At 43.7% G+C, this 13153-nt stretch overlaps 1 protein-coding gene across 5 annotated transcripts in view; it reads right to left on the bottom strand.

Annotated features, from left to right (window-relative positions):
* The window catches only part of LOC117523751 (solute carrier family 22 member 7-like), a 113878-nt gene that overhangs the window by 39106 nt on the left and 61619 nt on the right, over positions 1–13153 (bottom strand). For 4 of the 5 annotated variants that reach the window (XM_034185362.1, XM_034185364.1, XM_034185360.1 and 1 more), the window contains 2 exons: positions 12051–12265; positions 7635–7743 (listed from right to left, as the gene is read on the bottom strand). In XM_034185362.1, the coding sequence (XP_034041253.1) occupies positions 7635–7743; positions 12051–12265 (324 nt within the window). Of the gene's footprint in view, positions 1–6709; positions 6827–7628; positions 7744–12050; positions 12266–13153 lie in introns of those variants that run through there. The other variant, XM_034185363.1, reaches the window with a different exon arrangement.

Below are 13153 nucleotides of genomic sequence, written 5' to 3'. Positions count from 1 at the left end.
GCTCCACCACGCCCACTCATCCGAGCCCCTTGTCACATCGCTCAGAGGCCGACTCTGCACCCTGCAGCACTGACAGACCATGGCTGTGGGGCCGTGCACGGCTGTCGGGGAAGGAACGACGCCGCAGACGGGAGGATGGACTCTGTTTTTATTGTGGTCAGTCGGGTCATGTGGTTTCTGGTTGTCCAGCCAAGGGTGCCTCCGGTAATTCTTAGCCAGCGGTGCGGGTGAGTCACAATTCAATTTTTTCCTCGGCCTCTCAGAATACTATTTCTGCCAAATTAGAATCTGATCAGTCCTCCGTTTCTGTGCCCGCTTTTGTGGATTCTGGGTCTGACGCTAATCTTATATTATCATCTATCACCAGATCCCTGCACCTCAAATTCTACCGTCTCTCATGACCTCTGGTGGTGAAGGCTGTGGATGGCCATAATATGGGACATATTTCTTACTGCACTCAGTCAGTCTGCTTAACTGTCAATGAGAACCATGTGGAGTCAATCAACTTCTTTGTCTTAGATAAGATGACTCATCCTGTTATTCTGGGGCATCCCTGGCTGCAACAACACAGTCCTGTTTTCGACTGGGTCAATGGGACAATCATTTCATGGGGGCCTTCTTGTTCAAAAAATTGTTTGATAAAAATTCCTACACCTCCATCAAATGGTACTCCTGATCTGGAGGGAGTACCTTCCTGTTATCATGATTTAGCACCAGTGTTTAGCAAAGCTAAGGCAAAATCACTGCCTCCTCATCGCGTTTCCGACTGTGCAATTGAGTTGTTGCCAGGTGCGAGTCCGCCGCGGGGAAAACTGTTTTTGCTGTCGGGTCCTGAACGCATCGCCATGCAAAAATACACCCCTTCAGTCTGTTCTGCTGGAGATTTCTTCCTCAAATCATCAGAGGGAGTTTTTCCTTACCACTGTCCCCTGTGTGCTTTCTCTAAGGGTTGGTAACATTTGACCTTACTTGTGTGAAGCGCCTTGAAGCAGCTTTGTTGTGATTTGGTACTATATAAAAGAAATAACTTAATAAACAAACTCAGTTTCTTGTGCCAGCAGTATTCCAGTCACCCATCAAATCCATCGCAGCCCCATGGTCCTGGTTCTGGTTCCGTCCTCCATATGGTCTGGGAACTCTACTTGTGAAGCATTCTGGTCAAGTCAGCGTCTACCTACTCTGGGGTCTCCTTCCTGGACTTTGTGCAATAGTACTGTCTTTGTTCACACAATAAATTGTTATTTGGCTTCATACTTGCTCCCTGCATTTTGGGTCCTAATGTGGTCTTTTGGTCTAACCATAAGAGGAGTTTCTGGCCACAATATGGACCCAGTGGGAGCAGACCCAGTCTGAAAAGCCATTAGCTTGCAGGGAATTTTATTAGGACATCAGCAACAACTTCATACACTCTCTCCACAACAACAGGCACTTGCCACCCAGGTATCTCAGTTATGCTCCCAGTTGTCATCCCTCAGTGATCAGTTATCTCATAGCCAAGCTGCACCCTCGTGACCACTGTCTCCTTCTACATCCCCTGCACCTGCATCCACACCAGTAGAGCCTTCCCACAAGCCCATCATTTGTCATCCTGAGCAATATTTGGGGTTGTAGAAACATGCGCCTCCTTTGTGTTACAATGTTAATTAATATTCTCGCAGAAACCATGCATGTATACCACAAGTCAGCATAAAATTGCACACCTCGTCAGCTTACTCAGGCGCGAGACATGAACATGGGCCACGGCCTTGTGGGGACAGCAATCACTGGGCCTGGTCTCTTATTCCACGTTTTCCCAGGAATTTGAATGAATGAATGAATTTATGAATTTATTCAGCACACAATTCAACACCGCACAACCAGGACAAACCAACAGTACAACAAATACACCACTTTCAGTCACATATCAGCAGAAATACACCGTACCAAACAATGTTTGGTCAATTATCACAGTGCTTTTTTTTGTTTTAGAAAATATGTTTATCTGCTTGTTGATTTTACCCATTTCATGCTCCTGTGATAAGACAGTAACTGTAGCGTAGTTTTAAAAAGTTTCCATCAATCAATCCATTTTTTTTTTTTTATATAGCGCCAAATCACAACAAACAGTTGCCCCAAGGTGCTTTATATTGTAAGGCAAGGCCATACAATAATGATGTAAAACCCCAACGGTCAAAACGACCCCCTGTGAGCAAGCACTTGGCTACAGTGGGAAGGAAAAACTCCCTTTTAACAGGAAGAAACCTCCAGCAGAACCAGGCTCAGGGAGGGGCAGTCTTCTGCTGGGACTGGTTGGGGCTGAGGGAGAGAACCAGGAAAAAGACATGCTGTGGAGGGGAGCAGAGATCAATCACTAATGATTAAATGCAGAGTGGTGCATACAGAGCAAAAAGAGAAAGAAACACTCAGTGCATCATGGGAACCCCCCAGCAGTCTACGTCTATAGCAGCATAACTAAGGGATGGTTCAGGGTCACCTGATCCAGCCCTAACTATAAGCTTTAGCAAAAAGGAAAGTTTTAAGCCTAATCTTAAAAGTAGAGAGGGTGTCTGTCTCCCTGATCTGAATTGGGAGCTGGTTCCACAGGAGAGGAGCCTGAAAGCTGAAGGCTCTGCCTCCCATTCTACTCTTACAAACCCTAGGAACTACAAGTAAGCCTGCAGTCTGAGAGCGAAGCGCTCTATTGGGGTGATATGGTACTATGAGGTCCCTAAGATAAGATGGGACCTGATTATTCAAAACCTTATAAGTAAGAAGAAGAATTTTAAATTCTATTCTAGAATTAACAGGAAGCCAATGAAGAGAGGCCAATATGGGTGAGATATGCTCTCTCCTTCTAGTCCCCGTTAGTACTCTAGCTGCAGCATTTTGAATTAACTGAAGGCTTTTCAGGGAACTTTTAGGACAACCTGATAATAATGAATTACAATAGTCCAGCCTAGAGGAAATAAATGCATGAATTAGTTTTTCAGCATCACTCTGAGACAAGACCTTTCTAATTTTAGAGATATTGCGTAAATGCAAAAAAGCAGTCCTACATATTTGTTTAATATGCGCTTTGAATGACATATCCTGATCAAAAATGACTCCAAGATTTCTCACAGTATTACTAGAGGTCAGGGTAATGCCATCCACAGTAAGGATCTGGTTAGACACCATGTTTCTAAGATTTGTGGGGCCAAGTACAATAACTTCAGTTTTATCTGAGTTTAAAAGCAGGAAATTAGAGGTCATCCATGTCTTTATGTCTGTAAGACAATCCTGCAGTTTAGCTAATTGGTGTGTGTCCTCTGGCTTCATGGATAGATAAAGCTGGGTATCATCTGCGTAACAATGAAAATTTAAGCAATGCTGTCTATTAATACTGCCTAAGGGAAGCATGTATAAAGTGAATAAAATTGGTCCTAGCACAGAACCTTGTGGAACTCCATAATTAACCTTAGTCTGTGAAGAAGATTCCCCATTTACATGAACAAATTGTAATCTATTAGATAAATATGATTCAAACCACCGCAGCGCAGTGCCTTTAATACCTATGGCATGCTCTAATCTCTGTAATAAAATTTTATGGTCAACAGTATCAAAAGCAGCACTGAGGTCTAACAGAACAAGCACAGAAATGAGTCCATTGTCTGAGGCCATAAGAAGATCATTTGTAACCTTCACTAATGCTGTTTCTGTACTATGATGAATTCTAAAACCTGACTGAAACTCTTCAAATAGACCATTCCGCCAAGTATCTGGTGGACTGAGAGAGTTATGGACCTGAGGAGCACTCCTGGGTGTCGTGGCCCAGCCTGGTAGGTCGCCTGGGGGCTCTCATTGAGGAGAAGGAATGTTGTTCTGCCTTGGTATCTGCTGTGCTCTCCCTCCCCTCCTGTTCCTCCAGGCGTCGCACCACGGAGCTGATTTTTCACACCTGCCAGTAATCAACCACACCTGTACTTAAACCCCAGTCCTGCTTCTCTACAATCGCCAGAAACTCTGCCTATGTGGGACCTGGCATTAGTTCTTTATGCTTGGCGAATTACTCTCTTGATTTTCCTCTGTGACCTGTTTATCTTTGCATTTTTGACAACTCAGTTTCTTGTGCATTCCAGTCACCTGTCAGCTCCGTCGTGGCTGCCTGGTCCTGGTTCCATCCTCCATCTTGTCTGGGAACTCTACAGTGAAGCATTCTGGTCAAGTCAGCATCTCCCTGGTCTAGTGTCTCCTTCCTGGAATGTGTGCGGTATTACTGTCCTCTGTTCACACAAATTATTTGGCCTCATCCTTACTCTGCATTTTGGGTCCTAACCTTGTCTTCTGGTTCTGAGGATTTGAAAACGACCAAAACTGCCAACTTCCTCGAGGACAGTCTCAAACGTCATCGTCGCAGTCTGTGGGAGCCCTAAAAAATAAAACTATATTTATTTTATGAAGACAGTAGTAAACATTGAATCAAGCAACGTTTAAAATGTATTGCAAGAAATGTTGAAAATACTCACTTGTACAATAAATTTATTATTCACTTAATATGTACTGACTGGCTGGTCTGCAGGTTTCTCCTCCTAAGAAGGACTGAATTTTGGTTCTGCTGTCTTGCATATAAAATCATTTGCACACGTAGTTGTAAAACATTACAAAGCACAAGTTAAATATGTGACACATTTCTTGAATGTCTCACACCAGAATCAACATTTTTTTTTCTTCATTTAATATATTACATTTTAAAAAGTTGTGATTTCAGAGACTTTCTTGAGGGGTTACATCAAGTCGAAAGTCTAAGGAAGAAGGTCTCGGGATCTCCCAAAACTTGAAGAATGCATCAGAAATGCGTGTGCTTTGGTGACTCCCCAAATGTTGCCAGATGTTGGTCAGGCATGCGTGAAACAGTGGCTTGATTGCTATGAAAGGTGGTGCACACGTCGAGGTGTACCACTGATTTATGGATGAACATTCCAATTCAAAGTTGGTACCACAAATGTTCTCAGTTCAGAGATTTTACCATGCAAATTTCATCCACTTTACTTTTCAAACAAATTTTCAAAAAACAATGGAAAACCAAGAGTGACTTTTGAAACACCATGTATATTGGACTCTTCCTTCAGAATGACAGGATTCCGACACCATTTCCCCTTCAATCAGGATGGTAGAAAAGTCTGAATCCACCTCCAATACTCCTGGCCTTACTTTCTGTCCACTTGTACACATAGTATGTCTACTTTCACATCTCCATCAAATCAACCACTTCTCTCCCTTTACCAGCTGGGTTGGTAAAGGGAGAATAATCCTAATCTCTGTGTCCTAATGTCTGTCTTTCTTTATTCTTTCTCTTGTGCTGTGTTATTGCTCTCTCCCTCTGTTCTTGGGCTCCCTCTAGTGTCTTTTGTTAAAGTGGACTAGTCTCTCTGTTCCACTCATTTCTTATCCAGTGTAAATAATGTGCTCCTGTTTCCAGTCATGTTCCCCAAGGATTTTAGTGTCTCCATGTGTCCTGGATTATCTTGGCTGACCTGCTGCCTGTCTCATGGTTTTTGTGCTGTTTATTCTCCATGTCTGATTTCCTGATGCTGAGCCTTGTGATTTCTTCATGTTTCCTGAATTATAGCTGCCATCATTGGACACTGTTACCCAGTTTGTTTGTTAACTGTGTTCTGAAATAATCTGTTTAATACACAAAAAAGGTATCTGCATATGAAATATGAACACAAATATCCAAACAGCCAATCAGCAAAATAATGGCTCAGTGCAGATGGTGCAGTTCCTCTGGTCAGGACTCAGCCACCTATCTACATGTTAAGACAAGAGTCATCAGAAGATGACATGTCCTCCCCACCGAGCCCCACAAATCAGTAATACAAAGTGCCAGGGGATCACCCAAGTACACCCTTATGCTAAATATGCATGAAACTGGTCAACTGGCTCTTGAGATATTGTGCTAACAAGAGAAAACAGACAGACATATGATTTGAAAGAGATGTAAAGAAAGACATCTTTAAAAAGTGATGAAACCTTCTGGAGGGCTGAGATACCACCTTTCTCCAGCTATAATCACCTCAATAGCAACTCACACATGACCACATGATCTCCGGTGACCAACAGCACTTGATGGCTTTCATGACATCACTGTGACGTTCAGGCCCCACAGAGGATAAATATTTGAGTCTCTCACTACTCCAGGTAGAAGTGACAAAAACCCTTTCTGGATGAAAAGCAAAACTTCAAGGAACAAAAGAAGTCCAGGTGACCTGATACAGCCTACTTGAATACCATGACCAGAGGGGTATAACAGCCAATGCGATTAAGTCAAATCCCCACTTATTTTGACACGTCGCAACTTTCTAAGCGAGAGTTCCATTCCAGCAATCTCACTAACATCAAGTCTGGCTGAGTTACCGTAATAACTACTTCTGAACTAGGCTGGTTGCTACCAGGCTAAGTGTCAGGCTTAGCCTAAGTTGCCATTTAATCAAACCTGTCAACACTGAGAAATATCAGAGAGGGAAGTATTTTTGCCTTAAACTTATCATGAATGTGCAACCCACCCTTGAGCCCTGTAGGGTGCTGTGCATTTTTTCTTTCTTTCTTTCTTATTAATTAGTTAATTAATCCTAATTTATTTATTGCACAGGATGTAAAATAGTACAAAAAAAATAAAATAAATCCCCCCACACACACACAGATTCTGTGAGATCAGAAGCGTGCCTTGAGGTTGGAGACCATCATGTGGATGACAACAGAACAGATGATAATCTGAGGAAGCTGAGTCCACGCATCCTCCAACATCAGGACAAGTGGTGCGACTGATGATCCAACATGACCTACAACACTGTTATACCCGAGGCACCTGAGCTCAACTTTGAGTTTCATGGTAAAGGCTGTGAATACTTATGCACGCGTTTTTTTTTTTTCTTTGATTTATTTATTTATTTATTTTTTAATTTTTCAAAAATCTAAAAAACAAAACAAAACACATTCTCATTATGGGGTATTGTGTGTATCATTCTGAGGAAAAAAAAATCCATTTTGGAAAAAGGCTGTAACATAACAAAATGTGGAAAAAGTTAAACACTGAATACTTTCTGAATGCACTGTAATTGACAACTCAAAGCTCAGTTATGGAATTTTATGATCAGAGTCAGGTCTGGGAACAAATGCTACATTTGCCACAATAACAGACCTGTGTACTGGATGGCAACCACCAGTGCACCAAATGGACCAGAGGCAGATATATGAATGTCATTGCAGAGATAAGAGAATCTCTCAAGTTACACACACACACACACACACACACACACACACACACACACACACACACACACACACACACACACACACACACACACACACACACACACACACACACACACCACACACACACACACACACGCCTCAGTATCAGCTGGAGAAGGCTGAGAAGATGCTCACACTTCACTTGGCTGTGACAGATCAATGGTTATTTTTGAGACATGGGGAGGGACCAGTTGTCTCCTTGGGTGGTTACCATCCAGGACCCAAGGTTGTTCCACAGTGTGGTGGATGTGGTAGTTCATGGTACCTACATGTTTCTTGCTTTGACTTTATGTAAAGTCATGAGCAGTCACAATTGCTTGACAAACAGTCAGTGGAGTGAGTTCTTCAAAGTCAACAGTTACCTGAGAACAGTGGGGAAAAGCTCAGTCGTGTAAACTGTGACAGTAAGGGAGGAAATTTCTGCCAGGCCTTTTCCAATAATGGCCACAATGGCACGCACATGCCACAAACCTACAACAAAATAAAGAAATAAAATTGGCAAAGTGCACATAAAACCTTTGTTTTTCTCTAAAAATGATGGAAAAAAAAATAAAAATGAATGCACATACAAAAAATGTTAGAATTTTGACACTGTTCATCTGATTTGGATCTAAATACCTACAAATTAAATCTGAAAGCCTGCAGTTTGAGACTATACTGTGCCTTGCAGAAGTAATTAAGTAAGCAAAGTTTATTCATGTAGCACCTTTCAAGATAAAGTACTTCAAATATGAACAAAGAAATTAAAAACAGCAGAAACATAAAACAATTAAAACAAGGTAAATGCCAGCCGATACAAATTCAAGCATTCAAGGATTCAAAAGGATTCAAAAGAATTTTATTGTCATATGCACATAGGAACATGTTCCCTGCACAATGAATTGTGTCTACTGCATTTTACCCATCCTAATTGCCAGTTAGGAGCAGAAGTCGCCTTTGGGCGCCCGGGGACCAGCTCTAGATGTACATCCCTGCCTTGGTCAACAGCAGGGCTGAGCAAACCATGACCGGCCTCATGACAACAAACAAATGCCACAGAGTCCACAGAATATAGGTCCAAAGATCCGAAGACCTCAGAGGCCTGCTTGTCACATACGGGTGGGGTAACATATGCATCAAAATTGAGGGACTGATTGAACATAACACCTAAATTCCTGACTGCTGAGCTAACCAAAGGAGCCAGAGAAGCAAGATTCCCAACCACAGTGGGAATGACCTCATCAGGGGCACAAACAAGGCCCTCAGTTTTTGCTGTGCTAAGGGACAAGTAGTTAGCCACCATTGAGCCACCAATAACCTCAACATAGCTCTGAAGAGCAGAAACACCAGAAACAGTTTGAGGAGTGAATGAAGATTCGTTATCAGGATTAGATGTTATAATCCCTGATGTTTGCACCGCTTTTACTTCAGGACTTCTTGGTGAATGGCTGCTATAAGGCTTTCCCAGCAGGACACATCATTAGCCTCAGCGTCACAGGGTGTTTCGGCCATTTATCACAAGACACCCTCTGCTTAGGCAGGCCCACCACAGGTTAACCAAGCCTGGGTGTGTGTCCTGCTGTTACATGTTGCCTTAGCAGCCCAGGTCGGGTCACTCCTTTTCAACCACAGCCAATGACTCGTCCTCTCTGCAGTGTTGGCCAGCTCCTTGATGGCTTGTCTGTGCTTCTGGCCCCTGATTCCGAGCTCCCTAAGGAGCTTTACAGTTGTTCTGGCTACGAAGCCTCTACACCCCACCACCACCGGGCGCACCCTTATTTTCCATCCTCTGTCCTCTGCCTTGGCTGCTAAGTTGGAGTAGCGCAGCTTCTTACGCTCGTACGCTTCTTCAAAAGCGTCCTCCCAAGGAACCATGAGTTCCATGATGTAGGCGAGCCGGCAGGAATTAGACCAGAGGACAAGATCTGGTCGCAGAGTGGTTGTTGCAATCTCCAGGGGGAAAATGAGCTTCTGATCTAGATCGACCCGCATCTGCCAGTCTCTGGCTGCACTCATTGGGGTCAAATCTGGGTTTAAGGGGCTAACTCTTGGTTTGTCCCCCTCCCGGACAAACAATAAAGGTTGTCGGCTCACATCCTGGTTGTTGACAGGTTGGGCATTGATGGATACCCTTTTACACTCGATTTTATCGGCTAGAGATGTGAGGACCTGGTTGTGTCTCCACGTATATCTGCCCTGAGTGAGGCTGGTCCTACAGCCAACCAGAATGTGCCTGAGTGTTGCAGGGGTTGTGCACAGGGGGCAAGATGGATCCTTTCCAAGCCATAGCTGCAGATTTGTGGGAGAGGGCAGCACATCATATGTAGCTCGGATGAATAAGCTCAGCCTATTAGCTTCCATGCCCCAGAGGTCGCTCCATGTGAGTTTCCTCTTCACTGCACCCTCCCACCTCGTCTAGCGATCCTGTTTAGCTTGTGCTATGGCTATGGAGCATCTGGCTGCTTCCTCCTGTCGGCGCACCTCCTCTATCACCATGGATCGACATTCCGTTGCAGATGCCTTTGGCCAGAGACGTCTTACAGCTCCAAGGCGAAAGCCTCCTCTGCCTTGTTGGACATAGCCCACTACATCGCGATGGAAAAGAGCAGATTTAGCTTGCAGTACTGCTGTGGCTGGAGTCCACTTCCTCCCTGTTGCTAGGGTAAGAGCGATGCCTCTCACCACCGGGTCCCGGGAATCAGTGAGAGACATGTTCAGCCTCACCTTGGCACACTTGAACTCTTCAGCCAGACTAGATATATAGCTGGATGTCATCCACATAACAGTGGTAAGAAACCTCTTTGAAAGAGCTCAGGAGAGGAACAAGTGGGAGCAAATAATATAGCTAACGGAAGAGACTCTTGAGGTACACCACAGGATAACATGGCAGAGGAGGGCATAAATTTATCAGAAGCAACAGTGAAAGTCCTGTGTAAAAGATAAGATAAAAACCAATCCAGAATTGCCCACCCAAGTCCTTTATCTTTCAATTCAAACCCCATGAAAAGCTGCAGAGAGATCCAAAAGGACAAGTACGGAATAGTCGCCTGCTTCTCTGCGCATTAAAATATGGTTTGAAACTCTGAGAAGGGCAGTTTCTGCAGAGAGCAAGTGACGGAATCCAGACTGGAATTCATCCAAAATATTATGTTCAGTTAAAAACTCATTTAGCTGTTTGGCCACTTTTTGTGAAACTTTAGAAATAAAAGGCAGTTTTGAAATCAGTCTAAAAAGGGTCAACATTAGTTCTTTTTTTTTAAGGGTGAATAACTGTCTGTTTAAAATATTGGGGACACAGCCAGAAAGCAGCGATCTGTTTATCATCAGTAGAATAGCCGGCGACAGAATGGAAGACCTTTTGGTAGTGACAATATCAAGTGTGCAGGAGGAAGATTTCATCCTATCGACCAGACCGGTGAGCTCTTTCAATGATGTTGGTGTAAAACTATCCAGAACTGATGGCCGGGGAAAATATGGAACGGGAGGAGAAAGGGAAGGATTGATGTTTGTCCTGATATCATGAATTTTACTCATAAAAAAGGACAAAAAAAATGTCACAGTCTTCATTCGACTGAATGATCACAGCAGGAGATGCAGGTGTAACAATATCTCTGATTGTATCAAACAAAACTTTAGGGTCATTAGGGCACCACCATTGGCTTTTACATATTTTGATTTATTTATGCCATTTCAAACACAAACATAATTCAGACTTCTCTTTTTTAAATGTCTAAAATCATCAGAGTCTGATGCGCTGCTGTGGTGCTCTGATCGCTTCCCCATCTTTTATTATGAAATAATGCTGAATTTATGTGCAAATGATTGTTGTACAAAAGCTTCAGACATCTGTTGCTGAGACAGATGATGACTGGAGGCAGTTTGAAGCAGAAACGAGATGATAATCACATTAGTGACACTCAGAAACGATGTTGTGCTCCAAAATTACACATGCAGAATGAAGGGGGGTGGGGGGCGTTCGGTTGGCGACACCAGATCACCTCCAAAATTCAGTGGAGTCTTCCATGCACTCTTATGTATGTGTGTTGAACATTTCGTCAAAATCCGCACAGTCGTTTTGACATAATCCTACTAACAGTAATCCTTAAAAGCCGACATAAAGTGGAACATCATCCAGAATCCAGATCCGGATCAGCTCCAAAATTAAATGGATTCTTCCATGGCCTTTCTCCAGGACCATTCACACCCTCTATATGGTGAATTTCAGGTTCTCCCCTCTGGTCGGAGGTTTGCAGTCCCAAAGTGCAGAACAAAGCGCTACAGGAACAGCTTCATTCCAGCTGCTGTTATTCAGACAAATAAATTATCGTAGGAAAATTTGCACCAGTTTAGGGAGTTTCGAAGCTGTGGTTTGATGTGGCTTTGAGCACTTTTCTGAATGTGCCAGGTCTTTAAGTATGTCAGTGTTGTCCTTATATGTTTTCAGTTGGATGCTTTCTGTGATTGCAACACAAATCTACCTACTGGTATTAATAAAGTAACCTGAACCTGAACCTGATACGTATCTGTGGTGAAAGTTTTGTGAAAATCCTGCAAACAGACAGATGGACCGACACATAAATAAACAAACAAACAAACACGGATGATTTTATTATGTCCTTGGCAGATATAATGAATGTGCTGTACATTAAACATGACAGAAATAAGCATCTATAAACTGACAAACATGAATAAATTTGCAACACATACATTCCTTTGTATGTGTTGCAAAATAAATTTGCAACACATACAAAGGAATCACAGCATGTTTGAATGACAAAATGTCATCAAAGCGTTCTGACCTTTTGGAATGAAGATGTTGATGGCGACACACGCTCCTGTCAGTAACAGAGCTCCAGACTGGCACTTCTTCCTTCCGATGGCATTTAGAAGGAAAGTGCTCACAAAATTAGCCGGCACTTCGATGGCGGCATAGGCAAAGTGAGTCAAATACATGTTCATCTCGAATCCCGATATGTTCAGACTGATTGCAAAAAATGCCATTGAGACTCCAAACCTGCACAACAAAATGACAAACAGGAGATCATTTTGGTGAATAAGAAGGTGGCTGGCAAAGCTCCCATATAGCTCAGGGTAAAAAAATCTGCCCTGGATGATTACATGACGTAAACAAGAGCAATGAGAGATTTCTGACATCTGCCAATCAGGATCCGGATCACCTCCAAAATTTAGTGGAGTCTTCCATGCCGTAATATCTATCTGTGGTAAAAATGTGGTGAGAATCCATGAAGTATGACAAAGGAGGCAGAGGAAATGTGATCTGGCCTGGAGGAAGCCAATGTCCCCTTCTGGAGCCAAGCCTGGATGGAGGGCCCATCAGCAAGCGCCTGGTGGCCGTGCTTGCCAGGGATGCTGGTCAGACACAGCTCAAAAAGGCAACACGGACCTTCCATCTACACCCTGAATACTCACCACCTGCAGGGCGAACTGCTGGTGTTGGGTGCTCTGTCCATTGGGTGGCAGTGAATGTCGAGGGCCTTGAGGGACCCTAACCAGGTGGCAGAAGCTAGCTCTGGGGGTGTGAAACATGACTGCGCTGTGGCGGAAAGCTTGTGTGGGATGTGGAGCGATACCAGTTAGATCTGGTGGGCCTTGCCTCCACACACTGCCTTGGCTCCAGAACCCCTCTCCTTGAAAGAGGTTGGACGTTATTCTTCTATGGAGTTAATCAGGGTGTGAGGCACCGGGCGGATGTGGGGATACTCACGAGTCCCCGGCTGAGCTCCGCTATGTTGGAGTTTACCCTAGTAGATGAGAGGGTCACCACCCTGTGCCTTCGGGTGGTGGGACTCTGACTGTTATATGTGGGTATGCACCAAACAGCAGTGTGGAGTATTCGGCCTTCTTGGAATCCCTGAATGGAATCCTGTATGGGGCTCCAGTG

The sequence above is a fragment of the Thalassophryne amazonica genome, chromosome 13, assembly GCF_902500255.1.
Source record: "Thalassophryne amazonica chromosome 13, fThaAma1.1, whole genome shotgun sequence".
Classification (NCBI taxonomy): domain Eukaryota; kingdom Metazoa; phylum Chordata; class Actinopteri; order Batrachoidiformes; family Batrachoididae; genus Thalassophryne; species Thalassophryne amazonica.
The sequence above is the reverse complement of the archived record's forward strand: the minus strand, read 5'-3'. Positions and strand labels throughout refer to the sequence as shown.